The sequence below is a fragment of the Sebastes fasciatus genome, chromosome 3 (assembly GCF_043250625.1).
Source record: "Sebastes fasciatus isolate fSebFas1 chromosome 3, fSebFas1.pri, whole genome shotgun sequence".
Classification (NCBI taxonomy): domain Eukaryota; kingdom Metazoa; phylum Chordata; class Actinopteri; order Perciformes; family Sebastidae; genus Sebastes; species Sebastes fasciatus.
The window spans coordinates 18,201,710-18,220,534 of NC_133797.1; the positions used below are offsets into that span (position 1 = coordinate 18,201,710).

Consider the following 18,825-nt stretch of genomic DNA (forward strand, 5'->3'; position numbering starts at 1 on the left):
ACTAAACTAAGATGAACATGGTAAACATTATTCCAGCTTATTGCACGGTTTTGTTGAATACTCATTCTGATTGGTCAACTATGGCGTTCTACGGTCTGTTATTTCTTTATAGCAGACCGTTGCTATGTATAACAGACCGTTGCTATGGATGCAGTTCTGATGTCGGACTTTGGCGGACTGTTTTTGTGTCAAATTATTGATTTCTTAAGTAAGTAGCCGTGTAATAAGCGGGATAATGTACAGCTAGCGGGTCGCTGTTGTGAAAGAAACCCCTTCAGGGTGATGCAAGCCCTGTCGGGGTTTCTTTCACAACAATGACCGGCTTGCTGTACATTATCCCTTACTCAACATCAGCACAGAGCTGCTTGCATGGCTGAAGACTCTTAGTCTTGTTATAACAGATTCTTGCAGTGACTTAAGACAATTCATTGACAGATACTGAACATCAGATAAAATGTCAGCGTCTATACAGTATCGTCTTCCGAAGTCAATCCATCATGCTCAGGCAGCTACTTTTTGTTCAGCTCCCATTAAAGCCCATGAAATATCATTAGTCAAACACGTAATACTAGGCTACATCGAAGTGCTTAAAGACCACAGTTACCTCGGTTACACAAGATAGGAAGTTATACGGTTCAGAGAAAACTGTCTTCCTTGACAAGGAGGGAAAGTTACAATAAGATGACTGCTCACCGTTCCAGCAATCCATAGTATCTCCACATTCTTCCTCTTCTTTGTAACTACATTCTGGCCCAGGGTTTCAAGTAATTCTTTTATGTCAGTCTGTGTCTGAAAACATGGTAGACCTGTTCACAGAAAGCACAAAACACATGGCCAGTCAGTGGCTCGGTTTCTTGCTTTGTTCTGGTGAAAATAAAGGCTTGAGGACAGGCTGCCAGTCAGAGCTGAATGCAGCTTCTGATGGGATTAATGTGTGTTAGCAAACAAACAGGAAGACAACTCACTTAACACACTTTATTGTAGATGATTAAATTCTTAAAAACTTATAAAGTGACAATGTGTAAATTGTCCTGATGTGGTGAACTCATTAAGATACTCAACAGTTTTAAACAATTAATGCCAATACTGTTTTCCCCACATCTTTATTGTTGCACGTCAGAGTCACTTTGCTGCAACACAAGTCCCAGTATTTTCACAGATTTACAAAGATGGAGTATTTTGAAATGAAACATTTGTGAACTTACATTCTAGTGGCACCTTTTCACTTAATGATTTGTAATAGGCTTCTAACATCTCAAAGTTCCTCTGGTTTATTCTTTCTTGTAGGGAGATATCTCCAAACCTGAGAGGATGACAGAGAGAATAAGGGCGGTTATGGTGCAGCATCACCAAGACGCTCAAGAAAACTGGTGAACAGTTTATCTGTCAAAGTTGCAATAATGCCAAGCGGAAAAAAGTGATTAAACATGAAAATAGTTACTTTGCTCTTTTTTTTTTTGCTTTTAGAGAAAACCTAAAATATGTTCAATCAATTAACATAAGTAAATGTAACATGTTGCCACTAGTTCTCTATGTGATATTGATTAGTTTAAGACCACACTGGCCTTGGTTAAGAGGGCTTGTCCTTAGGTGTCCTTAAATGCAACGGATAGGAGGGAACAAAGAATGTCTGCAGTACCTCTCTGCTATTGTTTGCTGTTCATTGATGCCCACGTTAAACAGCACGGGGAATACTCGTAGAGGCTTGCCCCCCTTGATCTCCTCTGGCAAGGTCTGGAAAACCAGTCGTGGTAATGGCACTTCTACAGTGAAGTGGTCTCTGAATGCAGGGAGAGAGAGAGAGAAAAAGAAAAGGAAGGTGATTAAACAGAAATTCAACACGTTCTGCAATGCTGTGGAATTTGATACGTTTGGGAAGTTGTACAATTTGACACCAAAGACAGGCCTGAGCAAAGCTATACAAAGAGAAACTGATTGTGTGTAGGCATGAGAGAAAAAGATTGTAAGTGTGTGAGACATATTGGCTTACAGATTGACATGGAGAGGGGCCAGCTCAAATAAACTGGCTTGACCTTATTGTGGCAAATGTCCTGTAAGTGAACTACTGCTTTACTGCAGAAGGGGGCAAGCATTCAAACTGCCAAATCCCAAACGGCTGTAGCACAGTTGTAACTCAGAGACAAATTATTTAATTCACATGTGGAATAAACTTCACCAAGGTTCAAAAGTCTGAGCTAAGTCCTCATTACTTGCTGTATAGTACAGCTGTGCTGCTTGGCGTATTATCACACAGCATTTCTCTATTTCACAGCTCACTTGGGGTTTTTCTTTGGCCCAAACAGCTCATACCATAACGCCCCTGAGCACCATGCTTTGCTATGATTCTTATGCACAAACAAACACACCCGCTATAAGAATTTGTCCCCGTCGTGGCATATAAATCACACCTATAACAATTATGGTCAGAGTGGATAATAAATACTCTGTAGATACATGCCCTTTGGTCTGGAGTTTCATTCACAGGCTGCATGTGAAAAAAATGGCACAAAAACAGAAACACTTCCTCCGTAGATTCCACATCCTAGTAGATTAGATTTATCAATATTACTTCCAGTGCTTTTACAGTAACTACTACTCAAAGCTGTTCAATAGCTACTTCATCTTTTATCTTAGTACACTGAATATGACACACTATAAACAAGAATGAATATATATTAGGTCTGTCAATCCATTAAAATATTTAATTACATGATTGTCTATAGTTGATCGCGTTTAATCTGTTCCAAATGTACCTTAAAGGGAGATTTGTCAGATATACTCTTATCAACATGGGCAAATATGCTGCTTTATGCAAATATATGTATATATTTATTATTGGAAATCAATTAACAACACAAAACAATGACAAATATTGTCCAGAAACCCTCACAGGTACTGCATTTAGCTTAAAAAATATGCTCAAATCATAACATGGCTAACTCAAGACCCAACAGGTAACAACAGCTGTCAGTGTGTCAGTGTGCTGACTTGACTATGACTTGCCCCAAACTGCATGTGATTATCATAAAGTGGGCATGTCTGTAAAGGGAAGACTCGTGGGTACCCATAGAACATATTTTCTTTCACATATTTTCAGGTCAAAGGTCAAGTTTTCCTCGCGTAAGTTTGGAGCGTTATTTAGTCTCCTTCTTGACAAGGTAGTATGACAAGGTTGGTACCAATGGATTCCTAAGGTTTTCTAGTTTCATATGATAGCATTCACTGTAGTAACTTTGACAGCCCTAACATATATATACATATATATATATATATATATTACTATTTTTCACATACTTGTATGTTTCTATATGGTCATATGAGTAATATGAAGGTCACCTCAACACTTCTGTATTCCCATAGTGAGGTCAATATTCAATCTGGGAGGTTTCAGAGTGTGGCACAATAAAGAGATCCTTATCAAAGAGGAAATGGCTCCTGTTGTAATTAGTTAATGTTAGACAGAAACCTTTGTACAGTTAAGTTCAAGTATAAAGTTACAGATTGTGCAGAGAACTCTGGGACTGTGATGTTGTTCGGTGTTGAAAGCTCCTTGATGCAAGTTTTTTTGAAAGAACTATGGAATTTGGTTTTAATTATAGGGAATATAATAACAATGTTGTGACACACGACACAGAGTGAGTACTTGAGAACCAACAGGTAACATTTACTACAAAGATCTTCACACTTATTGATGCTGTGCGTCAGATTAAAAAACAAAAAACTTGCAGACTGAAATCACTTTATTAAGAACGTTTCAGACCTCAGCCCTTCATCAGGTAAAATTTGTATTCATGTATTTATATGTTCATATACTGGATTTTTATTTAAATTATTTATCACATAAAGAAGGAACCAGGAAATTACACAGTAGTGGCATAGTTAGGATGTGTTTATAAACCACAAACCCTATAATTAGTACCTAATTAAATGGCCCTTTTCCCTGAACCTTTCGAAGAAATTGCTGTTATATATCAGGTCCTTTCTAAGAAATGATAACAACACTAGAATTACCGCCTTGCGTTTGTATGCGTCCGCCAACCTGTCAAGTTGTAGTTTACAACCATGTCTGTCCAACATTATACAATGTGTTTTGTGAGGTCACAGTGACCTTTGACCAATCAGTTCATCTAATCAGTTCATCCTTGAGTCCAAGTGGATGTTTGTGCCAAATGTAATACAATTCTCTCAAGGCGTTCCTGAGATATTGCGTTCACGAAAATGGACCGGATGCACGTATGTATGTACAGACATATGGACGGACGGAAAATAAAGAGTCACTCTCAAATCTGAAAATGAGAAGATGTTGATTTAATTAACTGTACTTGTTCCTTATAATGTACTGAAGTGCTACTATACTAGTCAACAGACTAATTGAACATGTTAGATTCAAGCAAAGAAAAGCAAACAGAGAAAGAGATGATGTCTCACCGTCGGCCACATACTAAAGGCTGGAGGTCACTGAGGTCGTCGGTCTTGGCCTCTGTAATCTGGAACGCGACTCTCTGCAGGTCTGAGATTCCAACCTCCATGTCCTCCAGCATCCCGATCTCATCACCTTAAACAAGATTAGAAGTGATTCTTTTTAGTTACTCAAGATGAGGTGAGTTCAGCTCAAATAATAAAATGTCAGAGCGTTAAAACTGGATGATGAATATAATTCAGAAAATGACACATTTTATACTGCAGAGTCATTGTTTTCATCATAAAAATGGGCATTATCTGTCTTTTAGCTGGTAGTTTTGCTGACCAATCCATTTCACTTCCTTGAGAGCAGGACCATGAGCTTTCGCGAACTAGCATGCATGAGAACTGATAATGGAGCTGCAGGTATCTACTGTAGAGTAGATGCACTCATATCTTACAGGGAACTCCCTTTAATTCAGTCTGTAGTCTCTGATTGATTGATCTGATAAGAATCCCTCCATGACACTCTGGTCAACCTTCCCCTGGAACAGGTTGCATTAAAATATGAAGTTATAAAAGCACTGCAGTGACTCATCACTTTTGCTACATGTTGTGATTTGTTACAGCTTAACAATCACTCATCACGTTACCCAGGCTCACCCGAATCAAACCACTTGTCTAGAAAGCAAACAAAAGTGAAAAGCTGTGTTAAGTGGAGGTTTTGAGGTTGCCAGTTCTGATTCTACTCTTAAACATATACTCACTGTAGGTGCTGAGCAGACTCTCAAACTGGGCCACCAGACCAACCAGGTGGAGCTGCTTCAGGAAGCCTTGGTCCTGCATTCCTGCATACAGCCTCATGACAAAACCACAGGCTAAGGCTGCCAGCTGTTAAACACACACACACACACACACACACACACACACACACACACACACACATTTGAACAATTTCTTTATGTCCACGTAGAGAAGAACCATACAAGGACACACATATTAAAGGTGCCGTAGAACAAATTCACAAAATTATGGACCAGTGACACAGGTCTTCACAATAGAAAACATAGTAGGCTTACTCAGATCTCAGGGATATAAGTAGCAGCGCCTCCGCCATACAGTATATGGCAGCTGCCAATGAAAGCAGACAGTACAATACTTTGCGAGCCGTTTAATAGGATTGTCGCGGTAGTCGGTGTTACGGGTGTTACACGGTGTTCGGGCATACACCGATTACTTTACACAACCACCATCTGTCGTTTTGCTTTTTTAAAATAGAAATAAAACCCATTTAGTTCATTGTTGCGTATCAGCAGCGTATTATCAATACATAGTCGGACGACGGACGCTACAAACTGAAAGTGAAAGTGTCTGCTCTGTACGGAGTCTCAGCTCAGAGTAGCAGCAGTCAGATTTACCACACACGGGACGAGAGAGTTGACAGACAAGACAATGGCCGAGGACTTAGTGTCAAATCAAAAAGCAAATAAAGTGCTTATTTGGCAATATTTCAGATATAGTTGATACAGTAAAAATGACAAGCAAGGTATGAAGAACTAAAACACAGTAAAAACAAGTAGAATAATAGCAAGAATAACCGATTAAGAGAAAGCAATTCTGAAAAGGTGTGTTTTTAAAAGAGATTTAAAAGACAAAACAGAGCCAGCCTGCCTGATCTCCTCCGGCAGGTCGTTCCAGAGTCGTGGGGCCCTGACTCCAAAGGCTCGGTCTCCTCTGGTTTTTAGCCTTGACCTAGGAATAACTAAAAGACCTCTGCCAAAGGATCTCAGGCTGCATTCAGGCTCGTAAGGAGTTAGTAGGTTTGTATAGGGGAATCATAAAGTTAATGAGGCCATCGCTGTTTGGAGGATGGAGCGGTCACAGCCTTTGTGCGTGGCGCAGCGGCGCCAGGTAGAAACCTGCGGCCTTGCAGCGAAAGCTCGACCAGGAAGGCCAGACACACAGCCACCCGACGTTAAAGATCAAAGTAAGCACTCTACATACAGTATATTGAGCGTCATCTATTCTTGTAAAATGTTAGATCTTATCGTTTACACCGGTGTTATCACAAGTTTATTAAAATTGAGGACAATTTCCTCACTATGACATCCCTACCGTTTAGCCCCCCCTTTTGGGCATCCCAAGTTGTTGAAGCCCTCTTACGACTAACTTTAGAGTGTGTCCTAGGTTGCCAAATGTTATAACAGGTAGTCTGCACCTATAACCAGCTCTGAGGTGGTATTTAGGAGTGTCTGTATTTAATGACCTTTATCAAAAAGGCTTCCTCTAGGCTAGAATCAAAGGTGCAGGCCCACTCTAACACAAACACATTTTGGGGTTCTTCATTGACCACTACAACATCGGTGTATTGGCAGAAAGGTGTCAAAATCTGGTTTACTATTGCAGAGATGAAACATGGATTGCCAAGAATGTGCAGGGACTGAAATACTTGAATACCTGAAATACTACAGCTACAATACAACGGTGAGGAGAGAGCAGTACAGTATAAAACCTCGATACACAATCTGTCAAATGAATGAAACCTGTTGGGAAATTTCTACAGAAAAATAGCTTTAAAAAATGCTTCAAGAGGTATTTTGACTTGAGTTTGAGCGTGTGTGAACATTTAATGATATGTGGGAATGTTTTCTTTATGTGTTTGGACAAGCTAGGCACAAGTTTGGATTATGTGCAAAGCGCAGCACTGAGTGCGTTGCACTTTGGACCACAAAGGACGGACAATTAGATAATAAATTGCTTTACAGTTCAAGTGGCTAAAATTAAAAATGTCCAAGTATTTATTTTTGATGTTTGTATTTACAAAGTGAAAGATTGTTTGTGTATGATTGTTTTTGTGAACAGAGGGCATATACTGTACAATAAGCTTTTACTAGGGATGTTTTGCGGAGAAAAACCTCCACAGGTAAATTACTGAGGACTTCTAAAGAGCTGTTTCTTGTCTCAGTGTGGCTACCTACTGCCTGACTGAAGACCACGTCTCGCCTCTGTTGGAGGAGGAAGCCCTGGGGAATGCTGCAGGCTGCCTCCTGCAGGAGCACAAAGGTCATGGCTCTCTTTGCCTTCTCCACCACCTCCATCACACACTCCTTTAACCTGGTCACCAGAGGACGCAGCTGCTCCCTCCACTCGCCTGCAGAGAAAGACGAGGTAAAAAGGGGTGGTGTTGAAGACAGAGATGGAATGATATGGTTGTAGATTAAAATATGTCTCAACACTTGAGTTCTCAGCCAGAAACAACACGCAGCTCATCTGTGAGGTGAAACCGGTTCCTTGAAGATGGAGGAGGAAGAAAACCAGCAAACAAAACCACAAACACAAATTTCAAACTGGAAAGCATAGATCAGCTGTTAACTCAAGAAACCAACAGACAAAAACACAACATTTAAAACTTTATATGAACATGACACAAAACTAATATATATAGTATGGTCATGAAATTACAAGCACGTAGTATTCTTTATTATATATATTCAGTATTCTTGTATTGTTAGGCACAGCGATTAATGGAAAATGATCTTCTTTTACTGTAAGTGCTGTAGTGTTCTTATGGGTGTGGTGATAATTAGGAATATAAATACCCATCGCTTGTGTCATAGCTCTGAAACAGCTGTGCCAAACAGTGAGGCATGAAATCACCAATAGTTCTACGTTCTTCTGGGAAATGGTATTGTTGTCTGGATAGTTTCACGATGAGAACACGCAGCACCACAAATCTACAGCCAAAGGCAGATGGCGTGGGGCTTTTAACAGTTAATTACTACGCTGACGAAAGAGATAAATCATTAAAAAAATAGTTTGTTGAAGCTGTTTATAAAATCGCATCAATCTGACGCTATTTCAGTCATAATTGTACGCTACATTACGTCCTAAATGATCACTTCATATCGTAATTGATGTGCCACACTAGCATTTGCACCATAATACACTTCAAGAATAAAACATCAAACAGCATGTTTGTTTAAAAAAACGTTGGAAAGGAGGCAATGATGAACAGAATTAATGAGCCCCAGTAATCTGATGTCTCCCGCATAAACACACAAAATAAATAGTTAGAACCAACCAGACTGATGTGTGTGTAGAAGTGCGTGTGGTTGTTTCTAACAGCCTGATGTAATCTAATCAAGGTAAACACAGTGAACAGCCGTGTTTAATGGCACCACGCTGTGGCGACACTTCTAAAATCAGAGGCTGCAGATTTATCAACATATCTGTCCTGCTGCCTTCAGATGGCTGCAGGGATTTAATGAAGGCTTTCATACAGTATTACACAGCTGTTCACAACAGATACTGTAAGAATCACCCATTCGTTTATAGATCAATGCAGACTGCTTTAATGACGTTCATGCTTTAAAGGACCAATATGTAATATATTTACTGTGATAAATCATAAAATGACCATGACACGTCATCAGAGATTGAGGAGGCTTTTCGCATCAGGGACCCGGGCACGGATCCGAGTACACTTGACCCCAAAGTCAAGTCGTTTGATTAGTGTGAACGCTAGGGCACGGTTCGTCGATCTGTACGGTTCGTGTGTACTCGGGTACGGTTCGCATCAGGTGTGAAAGCCAAAACACGGAAGTGGACTTCCATCTAACGCGAGTAACGTTAACAGTCAGCGAGTAGTTTTTAAAGGGCAGGCTTTTTTCAACGTCCCCGGTCTCCTCCGAAATCTGCAGGCTACATGCTATCACTCACACCGGAGGAGCGAACGGCCCACGGCTCCAATGTTTTAAATTTGGACTGCAGTATCCATTTTAAAACACTAGCTGTCAGTACTACATATTGTCCCTTTAACCATATTAAATGTTAATTTCTGATGCAGATTTGAACTAATCTCCTGGTTGGAGAGTGTTAAGTTAAAATAGTTTGTTTACATTTGAAGCATTATTTGGTTATTGTTGCACATTTGCCCCAAATATTTATTCAACACATTAACAAGAGAGAAAAATTAGTCTTAAGTGAAGGACAGTGATGATGTTCCAAATGTTAGGTTGAGGAACTGTTTATTCATTACCTTTAGCAAGTGTTAGCTCGCTATTTCAGCTTCGCTCATCGCTTGCTAACTAGCTACACTCAAGTGCAACATGTATTGTTGATGTGTTACAGCTGACTCAGGTTGATTGGCAGCTCACTGTTTTTTGTAAACTATTAAAAAATCAGCATCACACCAATTTGTAATCCTATTTGTATGTATTCCTACTGTACACAAAGATACGGATATATCTTACTAACAAGTCACAAGTAGTTGAGTTAGTTGGGTTTAGTCAAGTTAATTAGTTGAACTTTCCATGTACGCCCTGACAACTGCAGAGATACCCCCTAAACCACTGGTTCCCAACCTGGGGGTCCCAACCCCCACTAGGGGTCGCCAAAGCTTCACAGGGGGGTCACGAGTCCGTCTTGATTTTAAGGGGTGTAAGACAGCTGTTTTTTTTTTAATATAAAGTTGGCCTATATCTCAGCATTTCACTCATTTCTGTGAAGAAAACTAAATTGAATTGTTATTTTTAAAGTTTGGATTATTATTCAAAATATAAACTTAAAACAAATCTCACAGGATAAGGGCACGGTGAAGACCTGAACACAATCTGTGTTCACAGAGCCTTCCCTCTCTGCTAAACAGCCTCGTCCTGCATTAGAAAAGTATGCAGTTAAAACAACCAAAGAGAGATAAATTTGTCAAAAAAAGAAGCATATTAAGTATGTATGATTGTTAAATTTTTTTTTTAATTATTAAAGTCAACAGGAAAACGTATCTCTGATGCATTATTCACAGGAAATAATCTGCTCAAAATTCATCCAAATGGTTCATTTCACACAAACTTCCTGCAGTTATTGTGTTCACTATTTGAATTAATTGTAACGTTTATCAGTTGATCAGGTATGCACTATATACAAATTGTCATAATACACTGATTTGAGTTTATTAACTTTTGCAGCTGTGATTAGCTCCTTTATTTCCTTTGTGTTTTCCATTGTGAGACAACACTGTATATCAACAGCACACTCATAGGTGAAACGGATTCAGCATGCATACAAACTTCTTTGAGTATACTTCATCTATGACACTACCTCCTTAAAACCTGCTTAGAAACAGTATGTAGGAATTGGGACACAGCTATAGTGTGATTTCATGGTGATTTTTTATGCATTTCCTCCATCCAAAACAAGTTTCTGATGATCTCCTCTCCAGCCAACAGGGGGCAGTGTTGGTTAAGCAATGTGCTAAACTAGTCTTCCCACCATGCATTCGATTCAACTTCAACATATTGAAAAGTTCTTGAGGGGAAGTGGGGATCAGTGTGGACACACACACACACACATACACACACACACACACACACACACACACACGCACAAGCACAGTTAGATACCACCAATAATGTACAGCACATCAGCCTTGCCCTTGCCTTGTCAGAGAAATCATGTCTTATCTCATTCTGCAAATACCGCCTCTGCACAGAGAAGGCGAAACAGAACTCCAGCTGTCATCTCTATGCCAGCCCACCTGTCCAAACATCAAAACCCCCACGACGCCTTGTCATCAAAAGCCCGGGCTTCACCGGTCTCCGCTAGGAGATAAAGCCTCTCTCATTATTCTGTCCATGTTTGTATTTAGACAGGCAGATGACCACTTGCTCTGAGCCTGTTCAGCGTCTTAATAAAGGTGCTCGGGGGGGGGTTGAACTTCTCTTTCAGACTGAACACACGGCTGGACGGCCTTGTTCTTACCTGCCAGCTCATTCGGACAGATAGACACATGCAGAAACACATGCACACACAGGCACAAAATGATACAAATGCACTAGCACTTGCACAGTCACACACACACAGAGCCTCTCCTTGTCGCCTGGTCAGACTAATGCCGCCGCTCTGCGTGCCAGTTGGCAGTAGTAACAGGCTGGGCACTTGTCTGGACACAAGCTTGAGGCAGGATTTCATTGGACGTAAGGGAAGACTGGGCAGCTTGCGGTCAACAGTGAATGGCTCTGCATATCAAATATTGCTTTCATCCACTTCTCTGGCAACGATTTAAGCTTCTCTTTTGCTAATGCTTAAACAACAGGGAGCTCTAAGTTGGAGCAGACTCAGGCTGTAGATACACTGAAAAACATTGTTCAGTGTTATTTCCCTCACAGTGAAAATGTATTTAGTTTATTAATATAATAATAAATATATTTTTTTCTTCTTAAGCTAAAACTAGCTGCATTTTGTGACAGGAAGAGGAATGACAATCTCAGGCAAGTAACGATACAATATTAACTATAATGATAGATACGTTAAAGACAACTCTGTATTATACTACATACAAAGTTACATATGATGCTTCACAATAGCTAAAAACAACCTCTAAAATAAGCAGCTTTTCAATAGACAAGAATCAATTACAAACTATATCTATTTACTATATTTAAGAGTTCTTACGTTTTGTATTTTTGTGGTTTTGACTTTTACAGAAAAATTACATGAAACGGTTGATGAGTCATCACTCAGTGGGAGCTTTTTTTACACACAGCCGGTTGTCTGCAGATATCAAAAGCTTTAAAAGGTTCAACTAACACACATACAAACAAACACATTCAATACAAATTGGGCACCAATTACACACAAGCACCTTGTTGTGCCACCTGTTGGTGCTGTTGTAGGATATTTTATTCTGCATATTTTCAGTGATGTAATGTAACTAAGTACATTTACTCAAGTACTATACTTAAGTACAATTTTGTGGTACTTGTACTTTACTTGAGTATTTCCATTTTCTGCTACTTTATTCTTCTACTCCACTACATCACAGAGCCAAATATTTTACTTTTTACTGCACTATATCTATCTGACAGCTTTAGCTACTTTACAGATTTATATTTTGTATTAATAATCAGAATCAACTAATTAATCCTGGTACATTATTGTAGATTAAGCTACCGCAGCAGTTAAGTATTTAAAATTTGCCACATCATAACCAGCTGCGATATTAATGTGACATATACAGTAATGCAGCAAGTAATTTTAAGTTTGATACTTAAGGATCATTTTGATTCTAATACTGTTGTACTTTTACTCAAGTAAGATTTTGAATGCAAGACTTTTACTTATACTTATATAACTTATACTATACTGGTAACAGAGTATGTTTACAATGGGGTATTACTACTTTTACTTAAGTAAAAGTTCTGAGCACTTCTTCCACAACTACATATTTTAGACTTGAGCTCCAGAAAGGTGTTGGATTACTCTCTGTGGGTAAGTATAAAGGGAGCAAGGTGTATCTAGAATATGTGTTTATCCAAAAGGTAAGTATAAATGAAGTATATTTGATTCATCATGAGCCTTAAGTTGGATTTGGGTTTTGATTTTGCTGCTTAAGAAATCGACCGAAACTGACAACAAAAGGAAACTGAACCAGATAATCATGTTTATATTGAAATTAATCCAAATTTAAACAACAAAAACAATTAAAGGAGCTGACCAAGAGGCCGTTCACTTGCCACGTTTTTTGCGCCCTCACATCCTTTGTAGTAAATTTAAACCCCCTTTGTTGTAAACCAAATGTGTGGGAGCGACTTCGTCACGACGTGCAAGCATTCCCAAGAGTCTATTTTTCAGGGCGCGACAGCTGCACCCCCAAGATAAGAATAGTTCAACTTTTGGAACGTTACAGCGTGCACCGCACGTCATGTGACGAGGAACAACCAATCACAGCCGGCAGATATCTTTTCTTTCTTTCGTACATAAATGGAGGAGAAGTTAGTCATTTTAGTGCAGAGCTTTACTATCTGTCCCACTGACTATTTTAATGGCTTCATCTTTTCCATCCAAGAACATCACAACATCCGGTTGAAAGGTCAGCCAAACTCGCCAAAATCGAGCTACTGTGAGGGATTTACGGTGCTGGAAATCCATTTATCTTTGTTTTCAAGAAAGGTGGTTTAAAAAGTGGAGGGATTGATGGACGTCCATTACAGTAAAATACAACCTTTGTGTCGACTAATGTTTTTCAATACTGACCGGCCAACATCAGATAACGAGACTAACAATAGAACCGGGTTTCCAGTGATGGTCAGTTATGTGCCAATGTGCAAAATTGTACCCATTTACAGCCAAAATATATTTAATAGATGTTCCACTGATCGATGACTGTTATTTACCGGGGTTGTGTGAGGTGATGACATCAGCTAGCTGCTGCTCGGGGACCGGCTCCTGCTTGCTGTTGTCTTCCTCCTGTAGTTTATCCACCATGGCGATTACACAGTTGAGACATTTGGCCACATTGGCCCAGACCCTGTCCTGAAAGAGCCGAATACACAATCAGCAGTCAGATCAGCCTCACCGATTACATCTCTCTCTCTCTCTCTCTCTCTCTCTCTCTCTCTGTCTGAGATAGTGAAATTGAAGGAAACCAAAATGTGTCACAAAAACTGATATTGAAGCAGCTAAAACCATAAAAATATCTCACATATGTCAAAAAAAGGTGTTTCCATTTACAGTCTAAACTTTGTGTCCAAAATGTCAAAAGGAAATAGCCGTCTGGATATTCTCAGATTACTTTAAAAGCATTTCAATTGTTTCCAGCTTTCTCTTGCTTTTCCTGAACTCCAACTGTTAACGGACGATGCTTTCACTTTTGTGTGTGTTTGTGTGTGTGTGTGTGTGTGTGTGTGTGTGTGTGTGTGTGTGAGTGTTGTATGTGGTGGTGTGTATTTTGGTCTTTCGTGCTTCAAAAATATGGTTTGAACATGATATAACGGTGAGGAATATTTTGAGCGATAATTAGGCATTGGTGTGCAGAAATCATGTCAAACTCCTGCTGTCAGTGAGGCAGATGCCGTCCTCACACGCAAACAAACCAACAGTCACACACACATACACACTTCAATGAAAAGAAGCAGCATGACTTAAGATACTGCAGTGAGTTTGTCATGATGAAATGTCGAAACTCCTTTGAGAAAACTCTCATTAAAAAAAAGAGTATGTTTGGCATGCAATCAAATTTTGCAAGTAATTGCAGTTCATCTGTAAGGCAGTGGTAGTTTATCTCCCTATGTGTGCTCTACCGTGAGGACCAGCAGTAATCATTGTACATAAAATAAAAACAAAAAATCTAAAGTCACAGCTTTGAACGATTTCTTAATGACTTAGAAAAGTAGTCACGCTCACCCACTCCTCCTCGTCATACTCTTTATGGTGCGGTATGGAGTCTTGGTGCTTCAGCGGCCCACCTTCTCCTCTAGTCGTGGGTTGTGGTCCTTCCACATTATTACACACCGCTGGGCTGTCAGTGATCGACGTGGCCGGACTGTGACCCGGAAGTCCCTGAACTGGGCTCTGGTTCTGGTCGCTGCCCTGGTGGATGTGGCCTTGATGTTGGCCTCCTTGCACCGGGGTTTGCTTCTGGTTCTTGGAAACGTATCCGGGCCGCGCTGCATGCAGTGCCAGCAGTGCACTCTTGACCATTTCATCCTTAAGCGTGTGAACAAATTGTTCTGTCTGTAGCGAAGAGCGAGAGAGAGAGAGAAAGATAAATTGGAAGAAAAACAGATACTGAAAGATATTGTGGGGAAGCACAACAAATTAAAATTTAAGCGCTGAAAAAGCAAAAACAGAAAGAGTAAAAGAGAGAGATTGTCACATTGGCGGGGTGAGTGGGTGGAAGAAAATACAGGTGGAAGTAATCTTGGAAGCGGGTAACTATTTCCAGAGGAAGTGAAGAGAAACAAGGAAAATGAACACTCTCTTCCACCATAAAGTAGCTGCTCTCCATTACTGCAGCACAGCCGGTGAGCAACAAAAACAGCAACAAACAACAAACAATTCAATTACTCCTCCTCCAGCCTGCTCCTCCGAGGAGCACACCTCCTTTGATGTCAAATTCACCAGCTACTGTAAGTTGATGATGATCCCGGTACCAAGGAGCCTCGCGCTCGCTGCCGCCACTGCGTGAAAAATGATAAGGGCTCTCAAGAGTAATTGAGTTAGCAGTGCAATAAGCAATTTTATTACCACAGCGAAATGCAGTCTAACAAAACACGAGCCAAGCCCTCCATGAAAGGAAACCGGCGAGGTCATTACTGTATATACATATATTCTCCACCCTTTTCCTGCGGCCTACCCAGAGCTGGACCTGACCATGGGCAATCCACAAAATAGGGCACATCAATAAGCTACTTATTTATGTCGCTTTTATGGTAATATTTTGAAGTATTTTTACTAAAATAAAATTAGTAAAAATTAGTAAAAGCTATAAATTTTTCGGTAACACTTCATTCTACAGGTCCACAAATTTCAAGGTAATTGGGTGATAATTAGCAAGTAACCTATTTGAAATTTCTTTGGAATTACTGCCAAATTACCCAAATATTTACCTAAAAATGTAGAGAAAATGACTATTATAAACATGATTTAATAATTATATGCTCAAATAGCATATAATCATTAAAATAGGGCCCTTGAGAAGCGGCTGCTCTTCATCGGAGGTGGAAAACCAAAACTAATAGAAGACACTTCTGATCAGGCACAAATCTCACCATTGTGTGACTAATTGTCTACACAAATGTAACCTGGTAGCTAATGTCATGATTCAGGGAGTTTTTTTAAGAAATTTCAAATAAGTTATTTGCTAATTATTATCTATTTACCAGCAGAAATAAAGCATATAAATTAACTTTGCATTCGTTTCCTGGAAATGTATTAAATAAATTACCAGCTGTTTATTACTGCTTATTGGGAAATAGCGGAATATAATAATTAAATAATGTTTATAATAGATATAAAATAACAATAATAATAAATGTCCAGAGTCAAGTCCCAAGTCAAGACAGCCAAAAAATTTCATTTTTGATACATTTTGAAGTAAATTATTGGGTAATTTGGCAGTAATTCCAAAGAAATTTCAAATAGGTTTCTTGCTAATTATCACCTAATTACCATGAAATTTGCAGACCTGTAAAATTAAATGTTACCAATTTTTCCCTCGTTTGATGCACCCCTATGGATGGATGGCGCCCCTAGCATTCGCCTGTACTACCGATGCCAGAGGCTGGCTCTGGCCCTACCTCCCTGATGTGGACTGAACAGTTGAGACTGCTAGAAGTTGAGGAGACGGTTAGTCAGCAAAGACGTAGATGACTGAGGAAAAGAACCCCAGGCCAGTCTGTCCCAGTACTAGAGACGCTTTGTGTGGATCTTATGAGGAAGTGATTCCTTTTTTGGCCTTAAAATGAAGCAATGTAGACCCCTTTTAGCATTCTGCATGACCTGTCAGCAGTTTAACAAAGGAGTGATTTTCACTTCTCTGATTGTGCCATTTGCGTAATTATCCATTAGTCATCCAACTATCCAGTGTAACGTAAAAAAAGGCAGGATAAGAAACTTAATGTTTTTCTTCTCTAATCATATCTTGACTCCTGAAGTTTCGCTTGTAGCCCTTTGGTGGGTTGAGTCCTCCATGATGGGAATCACTATCAACATGTTTTGTGCCACTGAAGGTTTGCAATGCACTGTGTTGATGTGAAGCGTTGACAGCTCAACAATCTTGGTAACACTTTCCATGATGCCCATGTCTATAACACATTAAAAACATACTTATAATGTGTTATAATCTGTTTATAACACTGTATAGTCATAGTTATGAGCACTTACACGTTCATAATGCTTTATAACATGAGTCATTACACATTATAAAGCATTTAATATTGACTTACTGTCAAATATCATAAAACTTCATAACTGCTGGTCACACCTGACCTTGTTTTTGCAAGGATCATAGCATATTATAATTCCCATAGTTGTAATACATTATAATCTATTTGTAATGCATTATAATGTAATTATAAGTTATTCTAAGTGGTCACTGTCTGCTTTAAGTAAAGTGAAAAAAATATTAAATCTATGCAAGAACACAGAAAAAGGTTGTAAAATCATTTTTCACTCTACTTAAAGCAAACAATGACCACATAGAGCAATTTACAATCACATTATAATGCATTATAACAGTGAAAATATTATAATAAATTACAACTATGGGAATTATAATACACTATGATCCTTGCAAAAAAAGAAAAAAATGTCAGTGAGTGACCAGCAATTATGAATATATTATGATTATGATATATAAATGTGTTATATTATGATACTTGACCTTACAAATCATTACAAGATGCTTTATAATGTGTTATGATTATGGTAATAAAGCATTATGGATATTTACGAGTGCTTATAATTATGATTATACTGTGCTGTAAGCAGATTATAATGCATTATAAGTATGTTTATGTTGCATTATAAACATGGGAGTCCTAGAAAGTTTTACCAGTCTTTTCTCATGCTTAGCATTTATTCCTCTATTTTTTTAATTTCTGCCATTTCCTCCGGCTCTAATCTTCTGACGTCACCATATCTGACCAATGATCTTTCTGCCTGCATCTCTGGAGCCAATCTGGGGCATCAAGATGCTCTGGGAGATTCAACCGAGAGGTTCCATCATATAGAGGTGGAAAATACGATTCACTTTGATCAAACTGTTTGGTTAGTTCGTAATCACTGAATATGTCGTATCAAAAGAGCCGGTTTATAATGTTAATAGCTCAGTAGCCAACTATTTGCTAATCTGTCTTTCTGTAAGCTTTTACAGTAACGAGGAATTAATGTGGATACCTGACGGTACCGTAGGTAGACTGTGAAACTCACTATCGCTGATAATGTTATATTGTGAACAACAAATCTGTGTTGAAATCAGCAGGACGAGAGCTTAACGGGAGCTGGCATTGAATTAAAGCTATGATGCGTTCAGGCTCTAAGATGAGTATTGGGTTATGGTAAATTATAACGTTATCATGATATGTTCAAATGTAATCTCGTAAAATATAGTTTTTGACGAGAAACTTGAATAAATCCAGATGTTTAAAGGAGATGTTTTCACATCAATATAAAATAGAAATTAGAGAGGGAATTATGACCTGTTGAACTTCCTAACAAAAACCAGTATACAAACGGTAATAAAGTAGTCGATGTTGAAGTGCATGGGATTTATTATTCCACTTTTGTTTTTTTACCGTGGTATCGAATTGGTATCGAAAATCATTGAATTTCACTGGTATTTGTATCGACTACTAAATTTCTGGTATTGTGACATCCCTAGTGTAGGCCTATGGGAACTAACAAAACACTTAAAATGTATTATTGCGGTGACGATTCAGTATAGTCAGTTAAGTTTGAAGATTCATTTGTTCGTTCTTGTACTGAACACCTGTACCATCACCCACCTGCTGGCTTTACTCCACTATGACTACGTCTACACTCTGTGGGGTCATGACCTGCTGATCTCCTATCTTCATATGCTTCACATCGGTGGAGTCTAATTGTCTAACATTTCAGTTGACCTCTTCCTTATTAACCTGCAGTTCC

At 39.1% G+C, this 18,825-nt stretch overlaps 1 protein-coding gene across 1 annotated transcript in view; it reads right to left on the reverse strand.

The window, feature by feature from the left end:
* inpp4b (inositol polyphosphate-4-phosphatase type II B) overlaps positions 1 to 18,825 on the reverse strand; it is a 288,174-nt gene that overhangs the window by 12,604 nt on the left and 256,745 nt on the right. Inside the window, exons 15-22 of the mRNA XM_074629389.1 lie at positions 14,581 to 14,910; positions 13,572 to 13,710; positions 7,380 to 7,552; positions 5,169 to 5,292; positions 4,429 to 4,555; positions 1,640 to 1,780; positions 1,206 to 1,303; positions 694 to 806 (exon numbers count right to left, since the gene is read on the reverse strand). Of these exons, the coding sequence (XP_074485490.1) occupies positions 694 to 806; positions 1,206 to 1,303; positions 1,640 to 1,780; positions 4,429 to 4,555; positions 5,169 to 5,292; positions 7,380 to 7,552; positions 13,572 to 13,710; positions 14,581 to 14,910 (1,245 nt within the window). The remainder of the gene's footprint in view (positions 1 to 693; positions 807 to 1,205; positions 1,304 to 1,639; positions 1,781 to 4,428; positions 4,556 to 5,168; positions 5,293 to 7,379; positions 7,553 to 13,571; positions 13,711 to 14,580; positions 14,911 to 18,825) is intronic.